This window comes from Cololabis saira, chromosome 13 (genome assembly GCF_033807715.1).
Source record: "Cololabis saira isolate AMF1-May2022 chromosome 13, fColSai1.1, whole genome shotgun sequence".
Classification (NCBI taxonomy): Eukaryota; Metazoa; Chordata; class Actinopteri; order Beloniformes; family Belonidae; genus Cololabis; species Cololabis saira.
Window position 1 is genome coordinate 19,060,691 of NC_084599.1, and position 17,706 is coordinate 19,078,396.

Genomic DNA, 17,706 nt, shown 5'->3' on the forward strand with positions numbered 1-17,706 from the left:
ATTATTGGGTGAAGGATGTTAATATTTCATTTAAAGGTAAAAACATAAAAAGAATATACATATATATATATATATATATATATATATATATATATATATATATATATATATATATATATATATATATATATATATATATATATATATTATTAATACGTTTTATGTTTATTTGTTTTTTGTTAAGCACTTTGTGTTGCATTATTTGTATGAGAAGTGCTATATAAATAAAGTTTGATTTGATTTGATGATTCTACTGTCACATAAGATAATATTAGGTGTATTTAATATTCCTTGAAGATGGTAATGACACTGTACAGTCTTCGTTGCATTTCTTTTGCTCTATAATCCTTTATTTGTTCGTCCAAATCCCCCAAAATTAGTATACTGAATTTCTGGTATGCCATGTTTTATTATACCTGCATGTAAATTTCACAATTGCTCAAAGGTTATATTTGAGATATATTTGAGCCTCCTCCTGTGTACCAAACAGCATCCATGCTGTTTTGCCCAGGATTGGGCGAGGGAAGTAAAGCACATCAATGCAAACTAAGGTCAGACTTTCAAAATAAAATGGGAACTAACTACGAAACCCCAAACCGTGACAGTATGTATAGTACATATATCATTTATATGGGTATTACTAAATGAGCTATACCATCTCATAAACCCCACTGCCCTTTTATGTCTGCTGACAAGAGAATCAAAAGTTATAGGTGTATTCAGTGCTCATAACAACATCTGGGTTTTTCTGTGTTTTGATGCTGTAGCAGTTCTTACCTGTGCAAACATTTAACACAATGGTTAGCAATATTCACTTGCTCAACATCTCTTTGCAGCATTAGTTTTGTGCTCTATGAATGCTAACCTCTGCACTATTTTATCCCACAAAAAGCTGTTGGGAGCTAAACTCAGGATGTCCTCTGCTGACACTTTGCTGTAATGTGCCAGATGTTCATGCAGTAGTCTGGTTTGAAATGCTGGCAAAATCAATGTATACACAATAATTTTCATAATTTCATAAGGGTGGGGGTGGGGGTTAATAGCAGTGGTGGACAGTAACGGAGTAAATTTACTTGAGTACTGTACTTAAGTACATATCCAGAGGATTTGTACTTTACTTGAGTATTAGATTTCTTTGGTACTTATTACTCTTACTTGAATACATTTCCAAGACAAATATTTTTACTTTTACTCGAGTAAATTTCTAGGAAGGCTGAAAAGTACTCGTTACTTTCAGGTCTGCTCTTTTTTCTTCTTCCCTAAAATCCTATTGGACACAAGCTGTTTTTGTCAAAGGAGGAGACCTATCACAGTGCACGCTCTCCACTGGGATGTACGTAAAGCGGAAATACGTCAAGCCTCCTCAAAACGATACCGCCAAAGTAGCCTGCGTTTGTCAAGACAGAGCTGCAACAAGTCAAGACATAGCCGCAACAATTAATTTAGAAAAAATATAGTAATTTACTGATGTGGAAAATAAGAAATTTACTCTTACTCTTACTCTTACGTTTACTTAAAGTAAATTTAAGCATTTACTTTTGGATACTTAAGTACCTTTAAAAGCAAGTACTTGTCTACTCTTACTCGAGTAATATTTTGACTGAGCTACTTTTACTTGTAACGGAGTCAATTTTGACCAGTAGTATTTGTACTCTTACTCAAGTACTGGGGTCGAGTACTCTGTCCACCTCTGGTTAATAGTATGCTCTTATTTTATAATATTGCATTTTATCCCGATGATACCACAGTATAAAACCCAAAAGGACGTTTAACACATCTCTGTTGGCCGATTCTCACTGGAAAGAGCCAGCTAGCAGAAACCCATGGGTGATAAAAATACCGGTACATGCACTGGGATGGAGCAATTCTGATCGATCGGTCTGTTAAAAACTGGACCCAGTTCAGCACATTAATCCAACACAACTGCTCTGGAGAATCTAAATCAGCATATAAACCAGTCATAAACCCTCTGCTGATCCTACAGGCATTTGCAAACTGGCACTCCTTTGGTCCACAGGAGGTTCAGCGCGTCCCATCATGGAGCATTACGCACAAGTGTAACCCCATATTTATATGTTTAATCAACAATTAGACTGATTGCTACACATCGTGTCATTAATGTATCAATAAATATTATCCACTGCTTTAGCATCCTATGTACTGTATTTTAAATATGGATGTATGAAAATCAACTAATGTTATTTTATATGTAAAGATAATTGGAGTAAATATGAGATTACTTTATGTTCAATTATTCTAACAATGATGATAGTTTTCACAGTATGGATTCTCCTGTCTAGTCTTGTGTTTATCACACAAAAAAGAGAACTACTACAGAGAGGCAAAAGAAGTGACTGCACTTGCATATGCAACTGTCTGAGTAAAGAAAATATTAACTAGGTCACCTCACTTTCAGTATTGTACACACCTTCTTGTACCAGGTAAGCTCATTTCTGAGTAAATATTTAAACAGTTTTAATACTTTCAGTGAATAACTGCGTGGAATGTCCTCTGAAAACAAACCATTCACTAGTCAATGATTAGAACAAAAAGAGTGAGAAGATATCAGAGAGGAGGTGATCAAATTCCTAACCAAAATCATCTATTTTTCACTTGAACAACTCTACAACGCGGTGGACAAAGTACATAGGCTGGGCCAGAAGAATAAAACAGAGATGGCCAGGTAGGTCTTCATACAGGTCGGTATGAGAACTCCAGGATCAAGTATGGAAGCTGTCCAGAAATGCTGATATGTGCAATGAATTAAAGCTATGATTCAGTGACGATCTCTTCAAGGAGGACTGTACATACTTGCACATACTTGCCTACTATGCTGGACATTGGACATAGGCTGATTAAAGAAAAGTACATTATCTGTATGTTCCTTCTGTCTCTCAACACAAGGTATTCAAAGTATATTTCAAGTTATAAATACTCTTATTGTGAAATGGAAGGTTAAGGCAAAGAAATTATTATTATTTATTGTGGCATTAAAACTGGTATGACTAAGTCGGGTAAACACTAAGTCAATAAGAAACCTGTTGATTTATGTCTGATGTCTTTTATGATCACAGCAGTGATTGTAGCACAAAACACATTTTGGACTTTGGCCCTTCAGAGTCAGTTACATATCTTTTGACACTATAAAGAAAGTCCTAAAAGAGCAAACAAAGGAACTCACATGTTTCTTAAATAGGAAAAGTAAAGGGGAAATTAATTATTTTGACATCTAACTGTGTGTGTGGGAGGGTTCAGCTCTCCTATCAAACTTCCTTAATCAGTCTTTGGTTCACTGTTCTCCGGCACACACGGCATGACCAACTGTCCTGAAAGGACAGTTTATTTCTTCTGTGACATAGTTGAGACTGTTGTAACACGTTAGTGAGTGAAGTACGTAAAGATTTCACTTGAAGGTAAGACACATTTGTTGTTTATGATCACTTCATGTATTTTATGTATCATTTACCATACTTATTTTTGATGATTGTACTTTTTTCAGATGTGGATGTTGATTTTGATTGGACTAAACATCATCTCAAAGCTACATGGCTATTCACACGGCGGAGTCCCAGAGTCATGTAAATCAATGTTGCCTGACCATCGCCGGAGAGATAATCCGGTACTTCCTCAGACATCTGATCCTCCCTTTGAGGTTACATATGAACATGGCAGCAGCAACAAATATCCTGTCAAAGGTAAAAAATATTGATGGACTCCAATTGGAAATGTACACAACTCTCTCTGCTTTATTTGTCATTCAAAAGTTTCCATATTCAAACCTTAAATCTGATGTATTATCCATCAATTTCCTAGTTACGCTCAAAAGCATAGGATCCACTCAATTTAGGGGATTTATGTTGGAGGCACGAGAGGCCAGTCTCAATGGGGATGGTCCTGCAGTTGGTAAATTCACATTAGATGACCCTTCTATCAGTCAACTTTTACGATGTAATGAGTTAGAGGTAAGAGATGTTCCTAATTTACAATTAATAGACAGCATTAAATAGCATTCATTTTTGGATTAAGGGTCCTGAAATTATTTTCTACCTGTCTGTTTTCAATTATTTCAGGGCTCAGCTGTTAGTCACACATCAAATCATGGAAAGACCACAGTCACTGTCTTCTGGACGCCTGTGGGAGAGGAACAAGACATTATTCTCAGGTTTCTCTCACCCTATTTTCACTGAACTCTTGAAGTTGAATTGTTCCCTATTTATAGGAAATATTACAATGCACATTACCAAAAAAAATATTTTCATGTTACAGGGCCACGTTTCTTGAGAACTTTAGCACTTTCTGGGAACCTGTGACTATCAATGTAACTTCATTACCAAGTACTTCCCAGCCAGCAACTTCAGCAAGTACGTCAGAGCCAACGACTTTACAAAGTACCTCCCAGCCAACAACTTCAGCAAGTACGTCAGAGCCAACGACTTTACAAAGTACTTCCCAGCCAGCAACTTCAGCAAGTACGTCAGAGCCAACGACTTTACAAAGTACCTCCCAGCCAGCAACTTCAGCAAGTACGTCAGAGCCAACGACTTTACAAAGTACCTCCCAGCCAGCAACTTCAGCAAGTACGTCAGAGCCAACGACTGTAGTAACAACAATAATTCCTCCAAATTGCAATTGCTCCTGGAACCTAGAGGTAAATTAAATCCGTCAAAATTTTCCAGACACTGTGGTACACTGTGGTAATATTTCTGAACAAAACGTATGTGTTTTCTTTTACTTTGTTTCAGATCGCAACTGTGAACCTTGTCTTTAAAGAGTTTGAAGGGGTGTGTTATTATGAAACTGCATGCATATAAATAGAAGTTACCCATGCTGAGCAGATTCATTGATTTTACACTGTATCTCTCATTAGACAGTACACAACATACTCACTGTCACATTTGCCAAGATTTCCCTCCGTCATGACCTAAATAAGGTAAGACGTGAAATTGAGGTCTTTTAATGCAAGGCGCAACTGTTTTTACACATTTATTTTAAATGCTTAGATTGTTTCCTGTGAATTTCTTGTCTGTTGGCTGTTGGGATGATTCTGGATCACCCTGCTGTTAATAAAGGCATCATCAGTAGAAGTTATAAAGACTTTATGATCTTTGGAGGCTAAGTAGAGAGTTCACATTTGCCAAACACTACACAAACTCTCATCTATCTCACTATCATTCATGTCACTTAAGATAATATTGAGTGTATTTCATCTATTTTGTAGGTGGTAGGTGCAGTGTGCAGCCTTCTTTGCATTGTTCCTGATATATTAATCCTGATCTGTCTTTGCATCGTTGAACCCACAAAAGTGAGTATACTGCTAGCGTGGCTTGTTCTGTTGCATGCCTGTATGTTAGTTTCAGAATTGCCCAAAGGTTGTACTTGAACTGTGTGTAAATGTGTCTGTTTAGGTCACTGCCATAGCTCTTGTGACTGCGGTTACAGCGATAAATTTGATAGAACTGGTGATTGTGCTGTTACCAATCGAACTCAGTCATGAATTGTAAGTTCAGTTTTACTTCCTGTACCAAATTTGTTGTTTTGACTTTCACAAACACATTTAGCACATAGGTTTTAATTTCCCTTCTGTTCTGTTAAAGGAATCGGATCCGTGATTATGCTGTTGAAGTATGTTTCATTCTCAATCACATTTTTGTAGGTAAGAACTGCAGTTTTAATTTTAGCCATTCTCCCATTTTAACCAATGTTTTAAAACTTTATACAGCAACACTTGTATAAATATGGGCTTAATGGATGCAAAGCCGCTAGGGTCCTTTCCCATTGAGATGCTGAGGTTACAAACTCTTTGAAATGATGGATTTTGTCCTCATCACTTTCTATAGATAATCTCTGAAACAACAACTGTATAAACTTATTTTTTCTGCACAATTTTTTATTTTCCATCCCCACAGAAATGTCAGGGATCCTAAACTACTAGAAAAGGAAGCAAATCCAGCTGTGTTAATGGTACATAATGTAGTTGTACAGACACCAAGCCGACAATATTAAGTTGTTAGGAGACTAAATGATATATAAATAACTTATTTTCAACGCGGTTACTTCGACTACTTACCACGGAAATGCCTCCAAAGTCCATCAAAGCGGGGAATAACCCTCCAGCTAACCCGCGGCCTGCTGCTCATGCTGTCTCCTCGCCCCGCGGTGAGTCTCCTCCTCCGGAGAGCACCTGCGCCGCGCCGGGTCCCGCCGTGGAGTTCAGCCGGCTCAAAACTGAACTGCTCTCCGCTCTTCGCAATGATGTTGCGGCTATATTTAGGACAGAGCTTCAGGCAGCACTGAACGAGAATTTAACGTCCATTAAGTCCGAGCTGCTTTCCCTTAAAGCGGATCTTTCTGGCAGTATTTCCTCCATGAAGGCGGACGTCGCGGGTCTTACAGCCACGGTTGCTGGGATGGAGCGGCCGCTCTCAAGCTGCTCAGACGACATAGTTGCTCTCCAGAAAAAAGTTGATCAGTTGTCGAAAGAATGTGTGAGGCTGGAGGACAGATGCGAGGATTTGGAGTCAAGGTCTCGTCGGCAGAACATACGGATTATTGGTGTCCCGGTGGAGGATCCTGACTCTTCATCTGCAGCCGGGGTTTCCAGGCTCTTGGCGGAAGCCTTCTCCCTCGGCGCGGAGCCGGTGGTGGACAGAGCCCACCGCACTCTCATGCCAAAATCGAAGCCCGGGGAGCGGCCCCGCGCAATAGTGGCCAGGCTCCATTATTACACCGACTGCGCTGACATCCTCAGAAAGGCGAGAGAGCGGCAGCGGATAAAAGTCCGGGATATGACCATCTCCGTGTTCCCGGACCACACCGCCAAGACAGCGCGGGCGCGCGCTGCCTTTAATGACGTGCGCCGTCAGCTGTGGGAGATTGAAGTCCGGTATGGATTGCTGTATCCCGCCCGGCTGCGTGTAACCCATAACGGCCAGCAACGTGACTTCACGTCGCCAGATGAAGCCCTGGCATTCATCAGGAAAATAAAAAAAGTGACTACCAGCTAGTTTTCTGGGACGATTTATCCAGCTTGCTGTCCATGCGGGACTCTGGCCCGGGGTGAGTGAGTGAGTCAATTCAGAAAATGGGTCTTTATGTCGTAATTGTTATTTTATTTATTTATTTTTTTTTTTTCTCGAACTATCAATGGGAACAACACCGTTTAAAATTGAAGGCCTAATCATTTCTCTGGTATGATGCCTTGATTAGAAAATATGCACACATCCCTGTCTATTGTTTAATTTGTGTGTATGTGTGTGCGTGTCTGTGTGGGTGTGCGAGTGCATATATGTATATATCATTGTTCTACAGGCCAAAGATCTCCTTAATTTAATTAACGTTTGTTGTTACCCTGACAAGACAGCGATCGTCAGAATGGCTCAGATTGTTGGTTTCATATGCCTCATATTTTATTTTATTTTTTTTTAAGGTTTTAACTCTGCAGGAGCTAATTTTGTTTCTGTTTTTGTATTTAGCTTTATAGTCGAAAGCATCTCTTTTCGAGAATGGCTTTCTTTGAAGCCAGCACGGCTGTTTCCATCGTTTGGGGATGGGATCATCTAATGTGCGTTGGGTGGGTGGGCGGGGGTTATGGGATGTTGGCTTTTTGTCTCTGTAGGTATGTATATACTCCTGAGTTTTGTTTGTTTTGGTTTTCCCTTTTACCCCTTTTCCTTATATCTCCTCTTGTGGTGGGTGAGTCGGTCTTATTTTCTCTCAAAGAATGCCTATATGAACGATCGTAATCTGTGCAAGCCTGATACTGGATCAAACATTACATTCACTTGCTGGAATGTTAAAGGTGTGAATAATCCAATTAAGCGATCAAAGATTTTTTCACATTTGAAACGCTTGGACACTGACATAGCTTTCCTTCAGGAAACTCATTTGCGAAATAAAGATCATTTCAGACTCAAACGTGCTTGATATGGCTTGACGTGGGTGATATTTTTCATTCAAATTTTGAGGAGTAGAGGAGTAGCAATTTTGATCAACAAAAGAGTCAATTTCTCCGTCTCCAGGACAATATCCGATAAGAATGGTAGATATCTTATTGTTGCGGGCACTCTATACTGTAACCCTGTATTGTTGGTGAATATATATGCCCCTAATTTTGATGACCCCAATTTTACGGATAGGCTGTTTGGCAACCTCCCTTTCTTAAATACGCATATTACAATACTGGGCGGTGATCTGAATTGTGTTATTAATCCTTCTTTGGACCGTTCGAATCCTCGTACTTTGACTCAATCCTCTATGTCAAAATCTATTACCGATTTTACAGTCAAGAACGGGCTTGTTGATCCGTGGAGGTTCTCACATCCTGTAGATAAGGAATTCTCTTTTTTTTTCACAAGTACATCAGTCATATTCACGTATTGACTATTTTTTTGTTGATGGCTCTCTTCTCCCCAAAGTTACTTCTGTCGTATACCACCCAATTGTTATTTCAGATCACGCCCCTCTAACTTTGAATATAACATGGTCTGAGCGCCCCCGTTTTTCTTCTCCCTGGAGGTTTAATTCATTGCTTTTATCCAACGATGCATTTAATGTTTCTATATCTGCTTCAATAGATGATTTCATTGCATTAAACAAAACAGATTCTACCAGTTTTTCGCTAGTATGGGAATCACTCAAAGCATATTTGCGAGGACAGATTATCTCTTATTCAGCATACGCCAGTAAAATCCGCAGGGCTAAATTACAGGAGCTCACATCTAAAATTCAGGACACAGACAGACTAAACTCAGTTAACCCAAGTCCGAGTTTACTGAAACAACGGCTTGATTTGCAGTCAAAATTCGATCTTTTAGCGACAGCCGATTCTGAACGGCTCCTATTACGCGCTCATGCCAACTATTATGAACACGGCGATAAACCAAGCAGGTTATTGGCTCACCAATTAAAAAGGCAAGCAACGTCGAGACTGATTCCCAGCATTAGAGATTCTACTGGCACACTTACCACCGATCCAATCGCCATCAACACAATTTTTAAGTCATACTATTCCTCTCTTTATGAGTCAGAATCTCCACTTGACACAGCAGAAATGACCTCCTTTCTTGATAATATCACTGTCCCTACTATTAATTTGGATGTGGCTAATGGCCTCGATGCTCCTTTCAGCTTGCAAGAAATTGCTGCCGCCATTGAAGCTACGCAAAGCAACAAGGCCCCTGGTCCCGATGGGTTCGGAGCTGAGTTTTTCAAAAAATTCAAAGACAAATTAGCCCCCCTTTTACTTTCAATGTACAATGAGTCCCTTGATCATGGCTCATTGCCTCCCTCTTTAATGCAGGCGTCCATTGCCCTCCTTTTGAAGAAGGACAAGGACCCTGAATCATGCACTTCTTACAGGCCCTTGTCTTTACTGAATGTGGATGTCAAAATTTTAGCCGAAGCACTAGCAATTCGTCTTGATAAGATCCTTCCTAGCATCATATCTGAGGAGCAGAATGGTTTCATCAAGGGACGCCAGCTCTTTTATAATGTTCGTACACTTCTTAATGTGATTCTCTCTAAAGATTCTTCTCCGCTCCCTGAAGTTGTTATCGCGATTGATGCTGAAAAAGCGTTTGATAATGTCGAATTTAACTATCTTTTTGCAACACTTCATAAATTCGGAATTGGACACAGGTTTGTATCTTGGATTAGACTTCTTTACACTTCCCCTCAGGCCAGCATTCACACCAATGACAACTACTCCACTTATTTTACATTATCACGTGGCACGAGACAGGGCTGCCCTCTCTCCCCTTTGCTATTCGCTCTATCCGTCGAACCACTTTCAATTGCTTTAAGAACTCTTCCCCTATTTCGCGGAGTCTCTAGGTCCAATGTGGAACTCAAATTGTCACTTTATGCAGACGACCTCCTTTTATATGTATCTGACCCTTTAACCAGCATTGCACCAATATTATCTCTGTTGAAGAATTATGGATCCTTCTCCGGCTATAAGGTCAATCTTCACAAGTGTGAATGCTTCCCCATAAACTCCTCTGCTTTACAACTCAAACAATCTGATATCCCCTTTAAACTCAGCCCGTCGGGCTTTAGATACTTAGGGATTAATGTGACCCGCACTCTGCCCTCTCTTTTCACCGCTAATTTTTCCTCACTGGTAACTCGAGTGAAGGCGGACTTACAGAGGTGGAACTCCCTACCATTGTCGCTGATAGGAAGAATTAACACAGTGAAAATGACTGTATTGCCTAAATTTCTTCTTTTGTTCCAATGCACTCCTTTATTTCTACCAAAATCTTTTTTTAAATCACTTGACCAAATTGTTTCCAACTTTTTATGGGCCGGTAAGACACCCAGAGTGAGGTATTCGCTTCTCCAAAAATTTAAATTTAATGGGGGTCTAGCACTGCCAAACTTTATGCTTTACTATTGGTCAGCGCATATTCACAAACTAATTTATTGGCTTCAGTCTCCTGAGTTATTATGGTGCAGATTGGAGGCTCAGTCACTCTCTTCATCCTCTGTAACGGCCCTACTCTCCTCCTCTTTACCATTGAATCCCTCTAAGTTTACAAATAGCCCTGTGGTGCTTTCCTCCCTTAAGATTTGGTCACAGTTTAGGCGCCAATTTAAATTTGCTTCTCCATCCATCTATACACCTGTTACTAAGAATCATCTGTTCCCTCCATCACTAATAGACACCACTTTTATGATTTGGTACAACCGGGGCATTAAGCACTTCAGGGATCTATATAAGGATGGTATCTTTTCCACATTTTCAGATCTGAGGTCAAAGTTCAATTTGCCTGCCTCCCATTTGTTTCGCTACTTCCAGCTTCGACACTGCGCCTCTGCTCTGTTTCCATGCTTCCCTTCCCTTCCTGCGAACCAACCGTGGGATGATCTTCTAACTATGAAACTCAGTCAAAAGTCTCTGATATCTAAGATATATGCACTGTGTATGACATTTGATGATCATTCTGTAGATAAAGCTCGGGAGGGTTGGGGACGAGAGTTGGGCCTTGACTTCACAGGGGAGCTGTGGGATAAAGCTATCCGTAGCATACGATCTAGCACGCCTTGCGCTAGACTTGAACTTATTCAATTTAAGGTGCTGCATAGAGCCCACCTATCAAAATCCCGACTATCGGAAATATATCCGAATGTTGCAGACCTATGCGACAGATGCCAGGGTTCTCCCTGCAATTTAAGTCATATGTTTTTCTCCTGTCCTAGGTTACAGAAATTTTGGAGTGATTATTCTGTGATCATGTCTAAAGTTCTGGGTAAAAAAGTTGTTATGGCCCCTCTCTTAGCAATATTCGGACTCTCTGTTGACTCCTCACATATCAGCCCCACACAGTCAGAAGTATTGGCTTTCACATCCCTTTTAGCAAGACGTTGTATTTTACTTTCGTGGAAATCCCCCAAGTCTCCGTCTATTTCAATTTGGCTTAGTGATGTTATGTTTATTCTTAAATTGGAGAAGGTGAGATACTCCGTAAAAGGCCACTCAGCTAAATTCGTCCACAAATGGCAATCCTTCATAGACCACTTTACCGCGTTGAAGACTCTACCCACCGACTGACCCCCCCCCCTCCCTTAATTTTCTTTTCATTTCCTTAATTTGTTTTTTATTATTATCATTTATGTTGCATTTTATGTTTTATTTATTTCCAGTTAATGGGATATTAGTTATGGGCATCTGCATTTACCACTGCATTTGTTTTTTGTATGCACTTTTGCTCATTCATTACTTTCCTCCTTTGATCATTTCTTGCTCATCTGTTTATTTATTATTTGACGCTACAGAGACTCTGTTCCTTAGTTAGGTTTTGTGTGTTTAAAAAAAAAAAAAAAGGAGACAATGTATAATGCATATATTTGATTACATGTTTCCATGTTTTCATTGTATGTTGTTTCTTATAAAAAGATCAATAAAAAAAATAAAAAAAATAATAGGGCCCGAGCACTTGCAGTGCGAAGGCCCTATTGTATCTGTAGGAATTTTTTTAATTCTTTCTTTCTTTCTTTCTTTCTTTCTTTCTTTCTTTCTTTCTTTCTTTCTTTCTTTCTTTCTTTCTTTCTTTCTTTCTTTCTTTCTTTCTTTCTTTCTTTCTTTCTTTCTTTCTTTCTTTCTTTCTTTCTTTCTTTCTTTCTTTCTTTCTTTCTTTCTTTCTTTCTTTCTTCTGACGAAAGGAAGGCCTTTTTGCCCCCCTAAACATGCCTCAAAAGTCACCAAATTTTGCGCGCAAGCCAGGCCTGGCAATACACTTGATATTTAATGGTTTGCATTAATGAGTGTGGCAAAATGGCTCAACAGCGCCCCCTAGAAAACTTCGTGCCTCAAGTCCAACTAACGGTTTGACGTACATGCACGAAAATCGGTACACCTCTGTATCATGTCGCAACTTAAAGAAAAGTCTCTTGGCGCCATGGCCGAAACCGAACAGGAAGTCGGCCATTTTCAATTAATCGTGTAATTTTGGCGAAATTTATGCCATTCCTTCGGCAGTTAATACTGCCCGAACCGTAACATGCACCCAGGTGTGTTATACATCAAAATGTGCGTCTCCATCCTGCGACAACGCGCATTACTTTTCTCAGTCAAAAGCGTTACTGTGGCGACGATAGACGCCAAAAAGCGCACCCCCCCTTCATCTGATTGGTCCATATTTGATAGTTCCCCAAAAGTCACCAAATTTTGCATGCAAGCCAGGCCTGGCGATAAATTTGATATTTCATGGTTTGCATTAATGGCCGTGACCTAATGGCTGAACAGCGCCCCCTAGAAAACTTTTCTCTGTCCTAACTTTTGAACGGGTTGTGATAAAGACATATGGGTGGTGTCATCAGACTCGGTATTGAGTCCTTGACCTTCCTTGGTGCAAATCCCCGCCCCTTCTTCTGATTGGTCGATATGTGATAGTCCAATAACTTTTGAACGGTTGGACATAGAGAGTCGTGGGTGGTGTCATTTCTGATATGCTTATGGGGGGAGGTGGCCATGAGTGCGACGACCCGTTCATCGCTGCTTGTAGCTTTAATTTAGTTTTATTTCAATGAGGACAGGCATTGAACTCTGTCTTTTTTATATTACGGGCTGTCAAGCTGGCCCTGCCAATAACTCACCTCCAAGAGTACACTTAATCACGGGTGTTGTTTCTTTTATTTTTAAAACCCCTGATTGAAAAGCCCAAGGTTCGCCAATGGGTAAGTTGAAGTGTCAGGAAATGCCTGTTGGGATTAGCTCTGCTATTCTTTGAGTATGTAAGTAAGTATATATACCAGAAAATAGGTACACAAGGAAAATATAATCCATAAAGCACAAAACCAACACAATACCAACGGACAGAAACAGTCAGAAAATCACCACTTTTTTAATCTAAAGTCCTTACATACCTCCCAGTGTGAAATGTGTCATGAAAAAGAAAATGATTAATGATTATTCTGTATGTGTGTCAGACATGAAATCACCAGGTTTTTTAAGTATATTTTGACTGTGTGTGCACCTGCATGTTATCTTAGGGTTAGGGTTAGTCATGGTTAAGTATGTGCAACAGGTAATGTATTTATTTCTAAGGATATTTAATGCAAAACAAGGCACAGATGGGACTTTACAGAAGAAATATACACTTTATTAGGAACGCCTGTCCAACTGTTCGTTAATGCAAATTTCTAATCAGCCAATCAAATGGCAGCAACTCAAAGCATTGAGGCATGTAGACATGGTCAAGACGATCTGCTGCAGTTCAAACCAGCATCAGAACGGGGAAGAAAGGTGATTTAAGTGACTTTGAACGTGGCATGGTTGTTGGTGACAGATGGGCTGGTCTGAATATTTCAGAAACTGCCGATCTACTGGGATTTTCACGCTCTACCATCTCTAGGGTTTACAGAGAATGGTCCGAAAAGGAGAAAATATCCAGTGAGCAGCAGTTCTGTGGGCGCAAATGCCTTGTTGATGCCAGAGGTCAGAGGAAAATTGCCAGATTGGTTCAAACTGATAGAAAGGCAAAAGTAACTCAAATAACCACTCGTTACAACCAAGGCCTTCCTTAGTATTGTTGCTGACCATGTCCAAATTTTATGACCACAGTGTACCATATTCTGATGGCTACTTCCAGCAGAATAACTTGCCATGTCATAAAGTGCCAATCATCTCAGATTGGTTCCTTGAACATGATAATGAGTTCACGACTCAAATGGGCTCCACAGTCACCAGATCTAAATCCAATAGAGCATCTTTGGGATGTGGTGGAACGGGAGATTCGCATCATAGATGTGCAGCCGACAAATTTGCAGCAACTGCGTGATGCTATCATGTTAATATGGACCAAACTTTCTGAGGAATGTTTCCAGGACCTTGTTGAATCTATGCCACGAAGGATTAAGGCAATTCTGAAGGCAAAAGGGGCTTGGTACTAGCAAGGTGTACCTAATAAAGTGATTGTATCTTCTGGTGAAGAATACACCACAGGATCTCCCCAATCTGTCAAATATCAAAGTAGCCACTCGGCCTTGGAGACATGCACACAGCTGCAGACATGAATTGTTCTTATTGGCCTTTTTTGTAGTTGAAGACATGTGCAACGAGTTGGTATCTGCCTACACACTGTGCTAGGGCTTTTGTCCTCTACTAACTATAGAATTGATCATATTTATATCTTTTTAAAGACCGATCATGAGGGCATGAGTTTGTTTCTCTTACATTTTGTTTCCATAGGAAATGTACAGTTGGGGCTCATGTAACACACTGATGTGTAAATAAATTGGAGGGTACAGTGATATCAAATCAGAGGCTCCTAAACCCATGCATCCTTTCTTGACAAGATTTGAATACCTTATATCCTTGAAGATGCAGAAAGTATTTTCCAGACAGTGTTGCATGTTGCTGATTTTGTTTCCAAATTTCTATCCAGTGACTTTCATCTTTGTTGGGATTGACGACAGTGAAGATTGGAACACAATAATGCCTTTTATCATGGCTTTCACAGTATGGATATTCCTGTCTCGAATATGGAGTCTTGTGCTCATCATTCAAAAAAGAAAAATACTGAAGTGTCCTGATACAGTCACAGTAATGGTGCGTGTCATCTTGATCATCTTCTTGGTTGGAACCATATGTTTTGCCATACTAATCACCTTGGTGGACGTGTTTTGTGTTAGGACTTAATCATACCTAAGTCAAACCTAAAATATGAATCTGTTAATGATATTTCCTTGTATGCATATAAGTTGGACTTCTGTGTAAAATGTAAATAAAACAGATTGCAAAGATTTGCAATTCTCATTAACCCATATTTTAATAGAACATAAACAAGACATCAGCTGTTAATACTGGGAAATTTTGTCATTTCGTGGAAAAAATAGGGCAATGTCTAACATTCTACAGTCCCAGTTCTAGCTGCTCAGCAGTCCTTGGTTTCCTCATGTGCAAAATGGTTTCTACTGATGGAAAGATCTGTAATGCAGGAATGCCAGTTTAACACCTGGACTCTTCCCCTATGAAGCCACCCTGTTGTAATGGATGCAGTATGTGAGTTAACATCATCTTGTTGAAATATGCAACACGTTCCCTGAAAGAGACATTGTCTGGATGGAGCATATGTTGCTCTAAAACCTCTATGTTCTTTTAAGCTTTGGTGGTGCCTTTCAAGATGAATAAGGTGCCCATGCCATAGGCACTAAAACAACCCCATGCCATTAGAAATGCAGGCTTTTGAAGTGAAGTGCTCATAACAAACTTGATGCATCCTCATCTGCACTCTGTAGGACATCCATGGTTTGCAAAAAGAATTTCAAATTTGAATTCATCTGACCACAGAACAGTTTTCCATTTAGCCTCAAACCATTTTAAATGAGCTTTGCTTGAGGATCATGAGCATCGACTTTTGACTTTCAACCTTTTCCCCACACAGATATTCCTCTATTTCTCTGAATCTAGTAATTATATGATACAATAGATGATGGTATCTTCAAATTCTTCACAATTTTAAATGATAAACATCTTTCTGAAATAGTTTCAATGATGTTGTTTCTATATGTATTTTGTCACAGATTGGTCAAACCCCTGTCCATCTTTATATCTGAAAGTTTTGCCCCTAGGAAGTAGCCCTTTTATACCCAGTCATGTTATTGACCTGTTGCCAGTTAACTTGACCCTCAACAAACCACATCTCTGGCCCCCACAGAGCCCCTTTAACATTTTTGAGGGTATAAAAAATGTTAAATATCACCAGAGTGTCAGACAGTTCTCTGTTTCCAAGAAAACCAATCTATCCATACTGTTTATTGAGGACACTATTGTTCAGACAATAGAATTCTATAGTATGGAACTGATCTTAGTTAACAAACTTCACAACCAACCAGCACTTTGAGGAGATGGGTGTAGGAACATTTTGTGGGCGAAAGGAGCATGATTGAGGATGAAATTATAGCAAAGGGTGTCAAATATTTATACCAGTGATCTTCAACTCTGGTCCTGAGCTAACATTTTCCATGAAATGGCAAAATGTCTCATTATTAACATCTGATATGTTGTTATTGTTCTAGTTGGAATGGAATATGTATTTACAAGATTTTCAAATCTTTCTGTTTTTATTAACATTTTATACAGTCTGCATTTTTTTTGGAATAGGGGTTGTAAATGCATCAAGTGACTTTTTATGAGAGTGAAACCCCTGTCTCACTAGAAGTACCTCTATAATTACACATTGTCATGTACCAGGTAAGGTAATATCTGAGTAAATATTTGAACCGAGTGTTAATACTTCCAGTGAATACCTGTGTGGAATGTCATCTGAAATCAAACCATCCTAAACTACTGTGTTGCAATATGTTGAGATCTTTTGGATGTATATATGTAAACAGCATTTATGATCATGATAGTCATAAAATATTGTTTTACTGTTCTGTTTTGTAACATAAACCCATAAACATTTCTTTGGAAGTATGTCCTCTCTAATAAAAGTCAAACACCTGTCCAGAGCTTCTCAGTAATCTCATTAAATCACAAGTCTCCTCTCTCTCTCTCTCTCTCTCTCTCTCTCTCTCTCTCTCTCTCTCTCTCTCTCTCTCTCTCTCTCTCTCTCTCTCTCTCTCTCTCTCTCTCTCTCTCTCATTCATTCGCAGTGTTGGGCAAGTTACATCCAAAATATAATACATTATATATTACTAGTTACTGTCATTTGAAAGTAATTAGTTACATTACAATATTACTATATCTGAATTGTAATGCGTTACACTACTTGTGTATTACTTTTGAGTTACTTTCAACAAAATAGCAAAAAAAGATAAATCTTGTCCCACTGGCAGATTTTTCTACTTATTTCAAGTGAAAATTTACTTGAAACAGGTGAAAATTGTCAAATAAGTTATTTTTCTGGTGTTAATTTTCTGGTGATGACTCTAAATGTTGAAATAGCAGTAAAACCACATTCATTGATGAAATGACATAAGGGATGGAAAGGAGGGATGGCAGTTTTACAGGGGGGATGATTTGGACCGTTTTTATTTCAGGGGGGATGATTTGGACCGTTTTTATTTCAGGGGGGATGATTTGGACCGTTTTTATTTCAAGGATGATTTGGACCGTTTTTATTTCAGGGGGGATGATTTGGACCGTTTTTATTTCAGGGGGGGATGATTTGGACTGTTTTTATTTCAGGGGGGATGATTTGGACCGTTTTTATTTCAGGGGGGATGATTTGGACTGTTTTTATTTCAGGGGGGATGATTTGG

General features: G+C 39.3%; 1 protein-coding gene across 3 annotated transcripts; it reads left to right on the forward strand.

Moving 5' to 3' along the window:
• Positions 1-3,055: 3,055 nt before the first annotated feature.
• Positions 3,056-16,943, forward strand: LOC133458343 (putative ferric-chelate reductase 1). 3 transcript variants are annotated; one of them, XR_009783938.1, is made up of 11 exons: positions 3,056-3,413; positions 3,500-3,695; positions 3,814-3,962; positions 4,071-4,162; positions 4,267-4,648; positions 4,743-4,781; positions 4,868-4,930; positions 5,070-5,302; positions 5,406-5,497; positions 5,595-5,653; positions 14,886-16,943. XR_009783938.1 is itself a non-coding variant. In XM_061738138.1 (11 exons), exons 2-11 carry the CDS (start codon positions 3,500-3,502, stop codon positions 15,137-15,139), a joined length of 1,410 nt encoding a protein of 469 aa, XP_061594122.1. In that variant the 5' UTR covers positions 3,056-3,413; the 3' UTR covers positions 15,140-16,943. The 3 variants fall into 3 exon arrangements, 2 of the variants coding, with proteins under 2 accessions (XP_061594122.1, XP_061594123.1); XM_061738138.1 differs by having other exon boundaries at positions 5,219-5,302; XM_061738139.1 differs by having other exon boundaries at positions 5,219-5,302; positions 5,595-5,649.
• The last annotated feature ends 763 nt before the right edge of the window (positions 16,944-17,706 follow it).

Coding starts and splice junctions, on each gene's coding strand:
- LOC133458343 (XM_061738138.1), top strand. CDS start 3,500: ATGTGGATGTTGATTTTGATTGGACTAAACATCATCTCAAAGCTACAT. Junction 3,696..3,813: donor CAACAAATATCCTGTCAAAG/GTAAAAAATATT, acceptor TCAATTTCCTAG/TTACGCTCAAAAGCATAGGA. Junction 4,163..4,266: donor GAACAAGACATTATTCTCAG/GTTTCTCTCACC, acceptor TTCATGTTACAG/GGCCACGTTTCTTGAGAACT.